This window comes from Rattus norvegicus, chromosome 8 (genome assembly GCF_036323735.1).
Source record: "Rattus norvegicus strain BN/NHsdMcwi chromosome 8, GRCr8, whole genome shotgun sequence".
Classification (NCBI taxonomy): Eukaryota; Metazoa; Chordata; class Mammalia; order Rodentia; family Muridae; genus Rattus; species Rattus norvegicus.
In genome coordinates, this window is record NC_086026.1 from 81,117,427 (window position 1) to 81,134,088 (window position 16,662).

At 47.9% G+C, this 16,662-nt stretch overlaps 1 protein-coding gene and 1 pseudogene across 3 annotated transcripts in view; both read right to left on the reverse strand.

Annotated features, from left to right (window-relative positions):
* The window catches only part of Myzap (myocardial zonula adherens protein), an 87,335-nt gene extending 80,828 nt beyond the window's left edge, over positions 1-6,507 (reverse strand). For 2 of the 3 annotated variants that reach the window (XM_039081753.2, XM_017595740.3), the window contains exon 1: positions 6,306-6,507. In XM_039081753.2, the coding sequence (XP_038937681.1) occupies positions 6,306-6,380 (75 nt within the window). In that variant the 5' untranslated portion in view covers positions 6,381-6,507. The remainder of the gene's footprint in view (positions 1-6,305) is intronic. The other variant, NM_001014211.1, reaches the window with a different exon arrangement.
* Positions 6,508-13,402: 6,895 nt separating this feature from the next.
* On the reverse strand, positions 13,403-15,904 carry Dynll1-ps1 (dynein light chain LC8-type 1, pseudogene 1; annotated as a pseudogene).
* Between the last annotated feature and the right edge of the window lie 758 nt (positions 15,905-16,662).

Below are 16,662 nucleotides of genomic sequence, written 5' to 3' on the forward strand. Positions count from 1 at the left end.
AATGTTGACATGGTCAGAGAGTGGCATGTTACATACGACCCGAGCTTTTTTGTATAGCAGGTGGGATGAACATAAACAGAGAGCTAAGGGCCAAACTCTCCCAGTGGACAGGGAACAGATAAAGAGACTAACACTGAAATATAAGTTCAACAACTCATCTGAATAATGACATTTCTCTTAGTACTCCCTGCACTACAAAATGATGGAAGGGAAGACACAGGTTGAGATTAGGCAAGCATTTTACCAGGATGGCTTTTATAGACTTTCCAGGGCCTAGCAAGGTTTCAATGTAGTTGGATTAGATTTGAGAGAGTGAACTCAAACAAAGGAGACCATACCTGAAACTCCCTAGGGATTCTCCCACTGTCTTCAAAGCCACCCTCCTGGGAGAGAAGGCAAGGGAGAAACAGCTAACATTCAGGTCTCCTTCACACAGAAAGGTACAATCGAGCTTCTGTTTATAGCTCAGGACTGAGGAGCTCTAGGGCTCTCTGTGACCCCTTTTGTGGAGGCAGAGATCTTCATCTAAAGACATGCTGGGGTTTCACCCACCTTTCTGTTCTCAGCTTCTGAAGCTGGGGTTCACCCAAGGGGGAAGGGAAATCTATCTCAGGGGGTAGAAAAGATGACCCAGGGTGGTAACTGGAGTTTGCTAATCAGTTTGCAAACTGGATTTCCCTAAGGAAATAAACTGAATGCATTTATGTTTCCCTCAGGTTGGGTCCACTCTTACTGTGGAGTCCTGCCAAGCTGCCCTTCACAACACCAGGTGTGGCCTTCGTGGGTATGGCTGGAGGATGGACCTCCCCTCCCTGCTCAACACAAAAGAATCCAAGTTCTGGAACCTGTATGCCAGGCCAAGTGAGAATGGAACATACACCATCTAGATAAGGATTGTTGTGACCCTGAACTTACAGCTTCATTATCTTTATCAAGATGGGGTCAACTTTTTTATATAAAGGGCTAGATAAGAACAATTCAGACTATGTAGGCCATGGTGAAATCCACTCTTAGCTCAGAGACATTCAGAACAGAGCAGGCCAGATCTGCCTAGGGAGCAACATCCACCCTCCACTCTTACCATGGGAAGGGACCCTTCTTTCCCATGTCAGGGCTGCAGCCTCACAAAATCCACCAAGAAGGAGGCAGGGGCCTCCCTTGCTCTCTCGACTCTCTCTGGATCACTTCTGTACTAGCTATACAATGCATCCAAATGCTAAGATATGGGAAGGAAGCATAAGTCCACAAATGCACACAAAGATTTTAACCCCTTGGCCCTGCCCAACCCATCACCTTGACAGCCATCTGCAAGGCCTAAGGGATCTTGCTGGATGTCTCAGAATATCTGCCCTTCCAAGAAATCTGCAACACTTAGAGAAACACTCATCCTCAACTGTGCTCACAATCACATGGGGTACTCCCCATGAACACGGGCACCAGTCCATGCTTTCAGCCTATGTCCCATATGGTTCAAAGCCCGAGTTGGCCTTAAGCTGCCTGGTAACTCTATATAGAACCAAGGTTGGGAATCACTGACTTAACCCAATAAACGAAATTCCAACTGTGGCAGAGGAAGAGGCAAGGTGAGTACTTGGAGACCTTCCTAGAACCATCACACTTGTCACCTGGGCCAGCATTCCCACCCACTTGTCACCTGCTTCGTTCCTAGGTAGGACAGAAACATCAGGCTGGCTGGATCCCAGGCCTTCTCCTCTTAAATTCTCATTTCCCGAATGGATGTGAAGTGAGGTTTCTTTGGGACCCTGGATGCCATTATATCTCGTGGCACCCACCTTGGATTTATCAGAACATGGATCTCTTTTTCCCTGCATCCCCATTGCTGAGATTATGAACACATATTGCTGACATTGCTGAGATTATGAGCATACACAGCCACCATGCCTGGCAGGCAGGCAGGCAGACAGACTGACAGGCAGACAGACAGACCGACTGACTGACTGACTGACTGACTAACAGACTGAAAGTCTGACAGGTAGGTAGATTGACTCTAGGGCTTGAACTCAGGACCCTTTGTTTGTATGGAGAGAACTGCGTCATCAACGTGTACCTCCAAGGTCTCTAAAGCTTCTCAATGGTCATGCATAGCTTCACACAACTGTGGGTCAGACAAGCTGAGGAAGGGAGGGTTAAAGGCAATTCAGATTCTCATTAGGGGAGAAGTATGAAGCAATGAGGGGGTTAGGGGGACAAGCAGCATTAGAAGCTCCAGAGAGGGAGGTATTTGAAATATCTGGGAAGAATAGAGAGATAGGCAAGGCAGACAAGAGTCAGGCTGGGGGCCTGAATATTACACGTGGACTTTGGCTTTGTAGAGGCTCCTGAAGCGAAAGAACCAGGTGGCAGGATTTTGCATGTTAGAAAAGATCTTCATATGGTTGACATTTAGGAGACACGGCTCATTGGAAGAGGGAAAGAGGCAGGCACCACTGCTATTCTCCTACATGCTGGAAAAGTACTGGGGCCATTTTAAAGCATAAAGCAGATAACAGAGGAAGTACTTCAGGTGAAGTACCTCAGGCTTAGCTCCAGCGAGCCAGCTCTTAAACTCAGACAACTGAGGCTCGGTGACTTGGAAGGGTGTGCCAGCTACCAAGAGGTCCAAATCAGTTTTCAGTGTGTATGCACAGCATTAGAGAAACGTCAACAGAGACCACAAGGCTCGACTCCCAGTCCACACGCTCTGCAGAAAAATGTGGGTGCTCCACAAACCCAGCGTTCTGTAGTATCCTTCAGAACCCCGAGTCTGACCACCCTACACTGAACAAGAGTAGACAAAAGAAAGAAAAAAACAGCTGGCGTTTTTCTGAGCGTCTGTCATCTGTTTGTCTGTCATCTGCTTGTGGCAGAAGCTTTTGGCTTAAGTCCTGATGATGCCATAATTCTAAAACTCCACCTCCTAGCCTGCCAGGAATTGGCTCAGGAGGGTCCCAAGCTAGAGCCAGGCAGTTTTTGAAATGCAATGAAAACCTGCTCCCCACAGTGGATACATCAACCAGCTTCCTTCCATCAGGGGCTGAATTTCCCCCCAAATCCTCATGTCCCTTCCTCAGATCCTACAGGATGGTAGAGTTTTGTGCACACTGTCCTTGGATTCCACAGGGTGCAGGAAACAGAGCTATACAGACTGTTTCCTCCACTGAAAAGAGGAAGTTGGAACACCTGCCAGTTTCTTTCATGTGCCAGTCAAGGGGGGATTCCTTATTCCGAACCAACAAGGTAGGATCAAGACTCTGGTGAGTACGGCATCGGCTAGGGAGTGACGATGGACAGGCCTGTTCTGGATTTTAAGAGAGAAAGCCTCTGCCAAAGGAAGGGCTGGCTGGGAGAGAAGCTTAGCCCGTGGCCTTGTTTGGATTTGTTCCAGGTTGTTTTGTTTTTTTAATGCCACTGAGTGGTCACAATGCCAGCCAGAAGCAGCCAACAGTCTCCTCTTATCAAGAGAACATGGTGTGGAGAGAATTCATGACAGGCTTCACAGCTCCTTCTGCTCTAGCCCAGGGTCTGAACTCAAAGTACCTGGCTACAGGAGACAGCATGTGCCTTCCACTCCAAGCACACAACCAACTTCATTTCAAAGGCCTGTGCTGTGAGATTAACCTTCTATCGCAAAATTCCTTTCAAAATCATGAAGTTATTCATGTTACTATTTTTTTAAAGCCCACCCCCACGTCCGTTCCCCAAGGTCATCATTCTGGCTGTGCCTATTCTCCACACATTTTATCTTCCCACCGTTGCCATAGATAAAACTATTTTTAGTGCACAACTGGTTTGAAGGCAGATCCTGTTTTGTTCTGTTTTTTAAATTCCCACTGGTTGCTGTGTATGAACACCTCTCAGAGTTTTGTTTATCGGTTAACAGAAACCGTTCTCCCCGCTAGGCACCCTCCTCCCCTTTGAGATGGTTTCAGACAAGAGGGAAGTAAGAGCATCTGCAGGTGGCAGTCTCTGAACAAAGGGTGACCTGTGACAGCCTGGTTGGATACTGCCCTTGCAGCTGACTCAGGGCAACTCCTGCCCAACGTCAACTGCCACCAACACTTCTGGTTGGCTTGAACTCTGCGATAGCACAGCCTGGTTTTTCCCACAGCCACTACCTTGATAAGCCCTTTGGATAAAACTGATCTATTTTAACAGCTAGCAGACCTTTTGACTTTGAGACATGGCGTTGTTCTTTACGAAGTTTACACTCAAGAACCACGCCATTGAATTACAAACCAAACCAAAACGTCTCATAGTGCTTTAAGGACATTTATGATTCTGTGCTGGATTGCATCCATAGCTACCCTTGGCTAGAGGCTCAGGAGCCACTGGTTGAGACCACTTCCTCTCCAACATCAGAGAAGGGGTGAGAGAAGGCTTGACTTCTTGAAAACTTTTCAATTTCAGAAACATTTTTCATGGTTACTTATTTAGTGTATAACTTTATTTTCTTTCTAGAATGGTTTTTTAAAATTATTTAAAAAAAACACTTGGTGTTTTGTTCCAAAGCAGGTCTGACACACATACAGTCCATGTCAAAAATCTACTGAGATAAAGGATAATTCTTTTTTTACAATCAATCAATCTTGTCAATTGCCTTCCAAACTCCTGGTCCTGCTGGGAGACTAAGTAGCAGCTCAACTTCAGGGAGAGGCTTGCCCCACACACCTCCTCCTTTCAGTGTCACTGAACCCTGGAAACATTCTGTTCACTACACAAACTCATTTGTGATAACATCTGCCTCCAGGAGCAGAGTGAAGCTGAGTGCCCAGCCCTGCAGCACACAGAAATAGATCTATAAATATTCAGTGAGTCAGTTAGTCAATCAAAACACACACACACACACACACACACACACACACACACACACACACACACACACACAGCATAGAGCCTGGAGCCTTTAGAAAGATTTTGCTCACAAGAAGTGCTGGAATGTTCCAATCGGTCTATATGGTCTGAATTCAGAAGCCTGAGTTCTTCAGCCCAAAGATTCGATGCAGTCTTAGCCAAAAGACAAAGTGTGCCAGGATGTCCAGACACCATCGAGGGAAAACTCTCAAAGGTGCTACTGAGTGCACTGGCTATACCCGTACTCACCCACAGGATCCCAGCATCTACCTAAATCGGAGGCTCCCTGTGGGTAGTGGCCGCTGCACACAGCTCAGGGCTATCTTTTTAATGATTTCTCCAATTAACAAAGCCGTCCATGGGAAAAGGTCAAACATCTTGCAGTAGGATAAGCCTATGGTTGGAAACCCACTAACCAAATGTGAAGCTTTCTATGAGCCTTAAGTGTGTAACATACACAGACAAACATAAATACAAACACCACACACACACACACACACACACACACACACACACACACACACACACACACATCACTTGGCCCTCACCACAAAGCAGCACATGCCTTTGGTGCATAGGTGAAGAAAAATACACTAAAGGTCAAATCAAACTGACCTGACTACAGGAGGGGCTTTTGGAAGGGGACTTAACCTGTTAAAATGAACGGTGGAGAAACTCGATTAGAGAAGAGGTAAGTATTTAATAACAGGATACCAGGAGAACCAAAATGCTACAAGCCAAGCTCCTGGCAGTCTTCTCTGAGGCCCTGATCTTCGAAGGGGCATGGAATGTGAGCCTGACAAGTTTGGCCATTCTTTCAGGAGCATCTGGGAGGTAAGAAGAGATTCAGCAAAGATTGTGGCTAAACAGATTTTCTCAGGGAAACCTCCCTGGAGGTGATGCTCCCAGCTTTGGGACCTGCCCCTTTGCCACAAAAAAAGAAGTGCCTGTATAAAATGAAGAGTCCTGCACAGCTGAACTCAGGGCCGGCAAACAGGAACCACCTTGGCAAAGCTGGCTCCTGGGTCAGAGGCTATCACTGGTGGATGGACATACGAATGATGCTCCCAATTGAGACATGTAGGAAAGTTTGCGTTTCAAATATATTCAGTACTTGTGCATCTCAGGGTAGAGACCACAGAAACCTCTCCCTTGCCTTTTAAAGACTGGTGCCACATTTAAGCTTGGCTTGACAGTGGAAAAGCGAAGGAGAAGTAAGTTCTGGGTATTCCAGAAAGTCCCCTAAGCCCTTTCTTCCAGCCTCCGGGACATCCAGAGCGAGGATCATTGTGTAGTCCCGGGGAAACTTGAGCCAAGATGAGGTATCGGCGGCGGGCCAGCAGCTGAAACCAAGCATCCTTCTCCCCACATCCCTACAGAGGGGCCAACAGAGATGGGTGCAAGAGAACCCCCACCCTCTTCCCTGGCAGCTCCTTCTTCAGCTAGCTACTCACCCTTCTACTGGGCGTCCCAGGCGACTTGGCACTGCCGCCTGAGAGCAGGGTGACAGTGGACGTGGAGCGCAGCATCTCGCAGCGGCTGTGGAGCTAGGGCTGGGTGCCTGCGCAGCTCCGGGACAGGATAAGCATGCGGGGCGCACCCGAAGCGGGGGAGGCTCAGACACTAGAAGCTGCAGCTTCCGCACGGCGAGCGCTCAGGGGGCGGGGCCTGGGAGGGGCCTGGGAGGCGGGGCTAGGGTTCTGGTGTTCGCCAGACTAGTCCGGCAGCATTCTCTCCCCAAAGTTGAGCGTCATCCTCTGTATCTCCCTGTTCAGTCTTCCTGCACACAGTGTGGGTCCCGGTTCTCTATCGCCTGTCTATTCGACCTCACGACCCCAGACCTTTCCATCAAACCCCAAGGACCACTGGAACCCTTGGTCTGTGTCATTTTTCCCCAGTAACTACTGAGTGCCTACTACTTGTGCCTCCTAGGGAACGACTGATTCCTGTCCTTACAGATTTGCACCCTGATGGTGACCCTGAGAGAAGACAGCTGTCTTGCTGTGGTAGAAAAGAGGTATGTGTGCTGGGAGTGTGCAACTTTCCTCAGGTCGTCAGGAGCCAGAAAGAGACTCCCAGAGGAAGTGACTAAGCTGAAGACCAGAAATGCAAGTCGGAGGAAGCCAAACACAGGCTGTCCACATTTATTTAGTGATTGCTGTGTGTCCACCTGGCAGGACTGACCATCCTTTACGTCAATCAATCTTCACAACCACGCTCTGGAGTAGGTGTCATTATCCTGCACCCCACTTTGCAGATGAGGACATTGACTCATCGAGGGTTGAGTAAGGCAGTAGGAGCCCCACCAGGTGCTAAGTGGCCAAGCTATGAGGCAGACCTACCCTGTCAGCCCCTAGGGCCTTGCTGGACAACACTCTGCTGCCCCCTAGGAAAGATGAACAAGAAAAGGCAGGTCAGCGACCCTGCTTCAGAACCCTGTCAAGGTACAAGAAGAGACTCTAAGGGAGCTGAGGCCTGGTCATTAAGAACCTGGTGTGTGAGTGCTTTGGCCTTTAACAACAGGACAAAGTGCTTTTGGGGAAAGGGAGGGAGGACACAGTATCTCCATTCACCCTTCAAAGCCGAGACAAAGCCAGCCTTCTCAACCTCCCTACCTGACCATTGGCTCCCTAGAAGCTTTGTTCCCCTAGCTTTTGCGCTCTCTCTCCCTCTCTCTCTCTCTCTCTCTCTCTCTCTCTCTCTCTCTCTCTCTCTCTCTGTGTGTGTGTGTGTGTGTGTGTGTGTGTGTGTGTGTTGAGGTTTACTTTTATGGACTGGAAAGATGGCTCAATGGTTAAGATCACTGACTGCTCTTCCAGAGGTCCTGAGTTAAAAATCCCAGCAACCACATGATGGCTCACAACCATCTGTAATGAGATCTGATGCCCTCTTCTGGTGTGTCTGAAGACAGCTACTACAGTGTACTTATACATAATAAATAAATAAATCTTTTTTTAAAAAAAATCTTCTAAAGGTAGTCATTGGAAGCCACTAGAGATGTATGCATGATTGCCTCAGTGGAAAGAAACTAATGGTTACTGACGATTTGCTATTTTGCCCAAGGAGATAGGAAGTAAGCTGTTTTTGCAGACCCAGTCGAAACAACCTGGCATCAGTAATGTTTATTTACATCATGGCCATCACCCAGGAGACCATCAAAGATTGATAGGCTCAGCATGGAGAGAAAGGGAATTTGCATATCAAATACATTTTGTACATTGTGCTGGTTAGCTGTTTGTCAACTTGACGTAAGCTAGAGTCACCTGGTAAAAGGGAACCTCAACTGAGAAAAATGCCTCCATCACATTGGTCTGTATGCAAGTTTATAGGGAAGTTTGTTATTGTGATATAGGCGAGCCAAGCTCTATGTGGATAGAGCACCCCTGGGCAGGTGGTCCTGAATTCTATAAGAAAGCAGGCCATACAGAAAGCCAATAAGTAGTATTCTTCCACAGTGTCTGCTTCAGTTCCTGCCTCCAATGTCCTACCCTAGTTCCCTTCAATGAAGGTCTATAAGCAGCAAGCTCAAATAAACCCTTGCCTTCCCAGGTTGCTCTCGGTTACAGTATTTTGTCATGAGTGACAGAAACTCTAAGCCATCCATCCACCCAAGGTTTTTGTTTTCACTTTAATATAATGGTTTCGGTTATTAACAAAGCAGCAAACTCCTCACCAACATGTGACTCTGGTTAAGAACTGGATCCTGTTTATATCCCTGCCCCACATCTACAATACATCACTGAGTGCTACATGCTCAGTAATTTTGAATGGGTGGGAAAACACTACAGATCAACACTGCTGTTCATTCATAACCAATCCAAACAAATAAGGTCCTTGCCAGCCCAGCTTAGAGGGCAGCCCAGGGCCTCCCAGCAATTCAGTAGTGTGAGTAGCCAAAGCCCCACTTTGTTCCAGCCAGGGGATCCCCAACATCTGCTGTCGCAAGGTGTGTGGGTGGTGATCAGGCAGGTGCTGGCTCTGGCCCAGCTGCCCACCATGAGAAAGATGAGACCACAGGAGTTACAAGAGCAAGGAGATGGCCACATCCCCAGAAGGGGGAAAGAGAAGTAGAAAGGAAAGAGGGGAGGGAAGCTGGACTTGAATCGATGAAACTGGAGTGAGGGATAGAGGGGACTTAAAAAAAAAAGAGAGAGATCCAGTTTTCTGTAAATAGTTCTGGAAGATGATGTACAAATGAAGGCTGTCTTTTTCAAATGAGGAATTAGGGCTAGAAAGACAGCCCAACAGTTAAAAGCATAGACTGCTCTTGCAGAAAACCCAAGTTTAGATCTAAGCACCCAAATGGGATGTCTCACAATGACTATAACTCCAGCTATAGGAGATATGATGCCCTCCTCTGCACACCACAGGCACCTGCTATCACACACACACACACACGCGCGTGCACACACGCACATACACACTCACACACATACACACACACACCTCCCCACACCTCTCTCTCCATATATATACAATTTTGGTGTGTAAATATATTAAATAAAATAAATCTTAAAGGGGAATCAAAGGCTGAGAACTGCAAGGTCTGCAGAAGGTTGGGGAAGAGAAGAGAAGTGATAAGGATTGGGGCAGCTCTGGTGCAGAAGGCCATCAAGCAGTCTCCCAGCATGCCCTCTCTGGTCCTCTCTGGTCCTCCCTGGGCTCTCCCTACACACTGATGGTGGATGGATGCCATTGTCTGTGCTGGAGGGAGCAGGAGTCTGACAACACTATCTTGGCTGCCATTGTTTTCCACCCATGGTAATAGCTATGCATGTGTGAGTTCTGTCCTAACAGCCTCTGCTGAGGCACGGGTGTGCAAAAAGTTCTGGATGCCTGTATGAATGCCCTTCCCTTTCTTGGAATCAGTTTTTAATGGAACCTCATTCCCTTCTATCCTCTAAGCCTCTGCTTCCTGTTGTCTTTGTCGCTTTCTGAGGAAATCTACCTAAACTTGGTTCATCCTTAGCTAAGGGCCTTATGGTGGATCCATTTGTCTTAAAGTCCTGAGAAGCAAAGGTTGTTTTTATTTCTGGGGAGAAATGATCAAGAATTGAATCACTCACCAGACACCAGAGCACAAAACGGGTGAGTTCAGGGCACACTGGGTCTTCTGTTGTGCCCTCTTCACTTCTGAGTCCCTGAAGAAATCCCTTTCTTCTGCTTTCATTGGACAGTGACAACATCCCAGATATTCTCCTCTTGTGAATGCCACAGAGACCAAATGTTCACAATGGGAAAAGGACACATTTCCAACCCTGGGCAAGGGTGTTGAATTACAGATCCTCTTTGCACAAATGGAATAAGTATAACAGCCATATTGACAGGCCTCTGAGAGACAGGGAGCAGGGCACAGTGATAAGGCAGGCAGACAGAGAGGAGCCCAATCCTCAGTCAACTGGCTCTCTCGGCTGGATCCTCTGCACTCAGTCTAGCTGTGGGCTGGGTCTGCTGCTGACCCGCTCTAGAGAGACAAACCCATTGAAACAGGCCTGTAACCTCAGAGCTAGCGCAGTGGACAGACGACACATTCATCACGCCGATCTGTACTGCTTGGGTTTGGTAAGCGAGTGTTCCCCCAGGCCATGATGTCCGCCTCTTGGTCCCTAGGTAGTGGCTACTTTTCTGAGACTGTGGAACCTTTAGGAAGTGAGGTCCGACTGGAGGAAGTGAATTACCACAGGCAGGTTTTTTGAGCAGCAGAGTCTGGCTAGACTCCTGGTCCTGTTATTTTTTTTTTTCTTTTTTCTTTTTTTCGGAGCTGGGGACCAAACCCAGGGCCTTGCGCTTGCTAGGCAAGTGCTCTACCGCTGAGCTAAATCCCCAACCCCCTGGTCCTGTTATTTTTGTTTGTTTTGGTTTGGTTTTGGTTTGTTTTGTTTTGTTTTTGTTTTTGTTTTTGTTTTTTTGTTTTTGGTTTTGGTTTTTTTGTTTGTTTGTTTTTTTGCTTTCTGTTTGGCTGTGAATAGCTGCTCTGCCACATGCTCCTTCCAACATGGACTAAGCAACCCCTGCCACCAAGGCGTTGTACCTTGATGGACAGAAATCCCAAGAAATGGTGAACTGAAATAAGTCCTTTCTCCCTTAAGTTGCTTCAGTCACAGGAATGAGAAGTTACCAATACAAGTAATGCTTTTTGGACACTGGGGATACAGAAACAGGGAGAGCAGCCCCTACTTGCTAGGATTTGGTTAAAAAATTGGGGCGAGAACAACTTGGGTAATAAATGATGACTAGGACTCACACGAGCCTGAAGAGAAAAGTGTTGGTGCGTTGGAAACTTTTGGATGTATGACAATAAGGAAGGTGCTAATGTGTCCCCTGATCTGCAGATGAGGAAGTGGAACGACAGGTAGGTGGAGTGCCTTGCCCGTGGCACCAATACTAGGAAGTGGTTGGAGTAAGCTTCAACTGAGGCAAGATGACTCCGGAGTCTGAGACATTGGCAACTTGCCTTGTACTCTGGGATAGAAGCCAGATTTGAGGCATGCATAGGTCCCCGGAGGTAGGGAAGAGATGGCCTGGAAAGACGGCCCATGAGCTGGCCCTAAAGAATGAGGAGGAAGAGAAAAGAGTTCCTTAGATAGGAGATGGGCTGGAGGGAGAGTCAGGCTCGGTGGGGCTGGGATGCATGGATATAGGAGCAGAGAAAGCTCCTGAGAGAGTCGAGTCCTGAGTGAATGTGTGTTTCTAACATAGGTACAGTCATGTCAAGACCCCAGAGCCTCAGACTTGGAGGGATGCCAAAGCCCTCCTCAAGGGACAGTGAGAGGATTAACTATGTCCAAAGAGTGTCTGCCACAGCTTTCTCCTCTCTGGGCATTTACAGCCTGAAGACTGTTCCCTCTCAGAGCCCTACCAAGATTCGCTAAACCTGATTCTTTGATCCAGCTGTGTACCATAAACCCCGCCTCCCTGTTTATCTGCACGAAATAGCCCTGCCTCTCCATTCAACTCTATATAATAAATGCGTGGCCTTTCCAGCATGCGCGGCTTCTCCAACAGAGGGTCCACACCATCCGAGCCCAGCTGTCTGTGAGTGTGTGTGCCATTTCTTTCCTCTCTTACTGCCCCTACTCAGGTCAAGTCCCTGAGACCATGCACGGGCATGGCATGTGGTAGGAGGGACTGTCCAAAGAGGAATTAGAATATAAATGGCCTCAGTCCGGTTGAGGGTTGTCTCACCTGGGGGAGTCTTGAGCTTTCTGAGCAGGGCAGTGATAGGATTTCATTTTCATTAAGAAAGACATCAGCAGGGGTTGGGGATTTAGCTCAGTGGTAGAGCGCTTACCTAGGAAGCACAAGGCCCTGGGTTCGGTCCCCAGCTCCGGAAAAAAAAGAACCAAAAAAAAAAAAAAAAAAAAGAAAGACGTCAGCAATAAAGAGGCTCACGGTGGAAGACAAAGGCTGAGGAGGCATAGCCTATGGTGCAGTCAAAACTCAGAGTCCACAGAGTTTAAAGCCAAAAGCTGGGATTTTGTAAATCATAGGTCACCGTAGTGACCGGCAACCAATAATTACATACATCATGGGGGAGTGGGGAGGGAGGAAGTCAGTTGAGAAAATGAAATAAAAGAAGGCCGGGCCATAGCTCAGTTGGTCAATATTTGCCTAGCATATAGGAAGCCCCAGATTTGATTCACAGCAGGGAATACGCCAGGTGTGGGGACACACGCCTGTGCCCTCAGCACTCGGAAGGTAGAGGTGGGAGCATCGAAAGCTCATGACCATCCTCGCTGCATGGTGAGTTAGAAGTTGACCTGGGCTACATGAGACCATGTCACAAAATAATGAAGAAAACTGTAGCTTCTAGAAGAAGGCGCCTGTCTGACTTTTTTTCAGTAGCTACCACTTACAGTATAAACCCTTTAGATGCAGAGGTAGAAAGTTCCTGTGTCTATTTTTCAGAAAGACATTCTGGTGACTGTCTGTAAGAGGAGACGGACCCCACCCAGTGCCACAGATGAATGGAAACAGGAGGCAGACAGGTGAGAAGGGCTGATGGGGTTAGGGCTTTCCTGAGTCTTGTGGCACAAAATTGTTGGGGAGATTTGCCTTGAAAGCCACTCAGCTGGTGACTGGCCCTATTTGAACTAAAATGTGATCATGTCCGTAACCCCACCTCTACCAAAGCGGACATAGCTCACCTACTGAGAGGGAAGTTTGCTCGCCACATTGTCTTCCTGTTTCTCTCCACCTTGCCTTGTGAAACACGGCCTTCCTGGAGCTTGCTGAGTTGGCTGGGCTGTGACCATTCCAGAGATCCTCCTCTCTCCACCTCCACAACACTGGGACTACAGGTACACACTGCTACTCCAGGACTTTTATGTGAGTTCTGGGACAAACTAGGGTCTTCATGGCGATGCCAGAAACTTTACAAGACTGAGCCATCTCCCCAGCTCAGGATTTTTTTTTCTCATTTTAGTGTTTCTACAAATACTTTCCTGAAGGACTTCTGCTGTGTCTTGGGTGTACTACAGCTGTTATTTAGGGCCTAATTCTTCAGGAACAGAAGTGCTCACTAAGAAGCCGAAGCCAGGAAGAGGTGGCAGCTGCAGACCGGGGAAGATGCAAGTTGAAGGTGCAATCTTGGGTAACAGTCTGGATTCAGCCTGACCCCATGGGCAGCTCTGCAATAAATGGCACCCCAGAGCTAGTTCTTCCTCAACACTGGGAATCTCTACACTAGGCCACCATTGACTTGGGCTCCTAAAGGCTGGGGTGCATATGAAGGAGATGCACGAACTCAGAGAAGAATCATCTGTGGTCGCAAGTACAGAGAGTTACCATCAAAGGACACAAAAGCTGGGAAAGAAACACCAAGAATCAGTTAAAAATGAATAATGAGGTTTGAGTGGGATTGTGTCTGCTACATCTGTATGTTAGTCCTATCTACAAACCTAGTGGACAGTCTGAAAGAGTTGAGGGAGAGAACATTTAGTCCAGATCAAAAAAGCAAGATACAGAATCCAATGAGGTGAAGACTGTGGTCCTAAGCCTAGGTCCACAGCCAACAACAGCACAGGCGGGACCTAGGGGATCCAGCTGCACAGCATTGTGGGTTAGCAAGACAATTGTGAGCTGGGCTGGATGAAAAACAACCGGAAGCTCAGCACTTTGGAGGCAGAGGCAGGTGGCCACGGGTTTAAGGTCACCCTCCACTGTACAGCAAGGTAGATAGAGGTCTGTCCCAGAACAAACCCAAACAAAGGTACCTGGGAAGCTTAGTTTGCCCAGCTGCTTCAGAGAAGCCCATCCCTCTGTGGTCCAGAAATTTTGATCACCTAAGAAAGCAAAAATCCCTGATGGGTGGTGGTGACGTAGCCACGCCTGGAACATGGCCTTTCAGGCGGGAACACTATGTTTCAAAGTTACATGGAACCCCAGGGTGATTTCAGAAGAATATGGGCCACATAACAGCAACGGGATGTGTGAGTAAAGAAACTGGGGAAGAAGAAAAATGTTAGATGCCCTCCACAGTCAGGCAGAGAGGAGAGAAGAGAGGACGAGAAGGTGGGGCGGTTGGGCGGTGGGCAGAGTTAGCTTGGATGTGGAGGTAGTGCTTCCTCCAAGATGGGACTAGGACTTTGCCAATAGCCCCCAAGTCAACTGCACAGCAAAGCTACCCGTGGTCTTGTTAGTAATAGAATATTTCTGCACACGAGTCTACAGACATTGTGACTCAGTGTCAGCGTACAGAAATCGATGCCCCAAAAGCTCTCACTGGGTTGGTTGTTTTGATTTTGTTTGTTTGTTTTGTATTCTCCATCCTTTACAGTATGGCCACAGCCTAGACTGTGAAGACATTGCATCGAAGGCTAGCAAGGGCTCAGCCTCGATGAACAATGAAACAGAGCAGATACGGTCAGTCACTCCTTCAAATTCTAGACACCCATGGCCCCAGGTCTCAGGTTAGAGCAACATAAGCTCTTTGTGTACGTATTCATCCTGGTTTTTTTCTTTTCCATCTCCGACAGATTTATTTTTAAAGGAATGACCTAAGGTAGGGGAAAAAATGGGATACAAAAGTATGGACTAGAAAATAAATCCAAATGTAAGCTGTTTTACTAATTTTATAGCCACAAACTTGCACAAAGAACGATTCCTTATACAAAACACAACATATTAAAACGGGGTGTTCCCTTAGCAAGGCTGAAGGCAGTCTCTGGTGTTTGAAATTTAGGATGCAGTCCTTGTTTCTGGGTGGATCACTGGGTGTTTGGCACAGTCCATGCTTTTAACCAGATTTGAACGGAAGAGTGGCCACCTGACCCAGGTAGAAGTGGATGGAGTGTTTGGTCTCATGTGTCGCGTAGCGACCGAAGTTCCGGGCCACAGTGCAGTGCCAGGTGGAGTTTTACTTCTTGTCAAACTCCTCCTTGATATGGGCCACAAAACCCTTTTCTAGGCTGTACTTCTATGTCTGAGTAGCGCGCTCCACCGAGTTCTGTTGCATTTCTTCCCACATTCCTCATTCTCGATCACCGCCTTCCGGTCGCACGTGGTTACCGTGGAGCAAGGGCCAGCCCGCTGATGTGAGCTCCTAAGGAAGCTGCGGGCACCACTCAAGCAGCAGAGGATGATAGGTTGCTATTGAAACCGTGGCACATCTAAGCCTCACTCACGGTTTTTTAAGCCTTTATTTATTTGGTGTACAGGTCAGAAGTCAACCATAGAACTCAGTTTTCTCCTTCCACCACATGGATCCCAAGGATCAAACTCAGCTTATCCGTCTTGGTGCCCAAGTGCCTTTAAAGGCTGAGCCATGTCCCTGGCCCTCATTTATTCATTTATTCACTTGTGTGTTTGGGGGGGGGGTGACGTGTGCATTTGCACATGTGGTGAGGCCAGTGGTCAACCTTAGGTCATACTTTAGTGTTTGGGACAATGTCTCTCACTAAACCTGGAATTCACCAATTCAGCTCGTCTTGGTTGGTCAGGGATCCCCCTGTCTCAGAGGCCTGACCAGCAGTGGGATTACACGTGCACCTCACCATACCTGCTTGCTGTTGGGCTTTGGCTCGTCTGCTTTGACAAGCACTTTACTGAGCATCTCTAGAGCCTCTGAGCCCCATTAGATAGGGGGCTTAATGGGGACTCACACCCCAGAGCCAAGCTCCTGTAGGTTTTGTTTACACTGTTGCTCACTGTTTTTGAGATAAGATCTTATGCAGCCAAGGGTGGCTTTGAATCTCTGGCCCTCCTAACACTACCTCCCAAGTGTTGGGATTATAGGGATGCACCACATGCCCAGTTGATGCAAGTTTCTGTTCCTGCCCCACCGCTATTAACTGGAGTCTGGATCAAGTCACCACTACTCTCCCAAGTCTTAATCTTCTCACCTGTAAAATGACAGCTGTCCCTCTGGGGGCGGCTATAAGACTGATACCATCAAACAGAGGCCATGTGAGTAGACCGCCACAGCCCTCGTCTGCTGGGAAGTCCATTTGAGGACACAGAATAGCCCCAGCTCATGCCTTGGGTAACACTGAGTGTGGAGGAGAACAGAAAGCCTCTTTAGACTTGGAGTGACTTCTTTGAAGCAAAAATGTTGAGTGTTATGGGTGGCGGCAGCCTGTAATCCCAGTGCTCATGGGGCAGAGGCAGGCGGATCTGAGTTCAAGGCCCACCTGGTTTATACAGTGAGTTTCTGGATAGCCAGGGCTACACAGAGAAACCCTGTCTCAAAATGCCAATGCCATTGGACGGCATTTGGGAAAGAATATAGAGGCTTGCGTTCCCTGTCCGGTTTGCTGAACCGAAGAGCTTTCCCTGCAGAATTCATCTGCTCTCAGCCTGTGAGAAACAAAG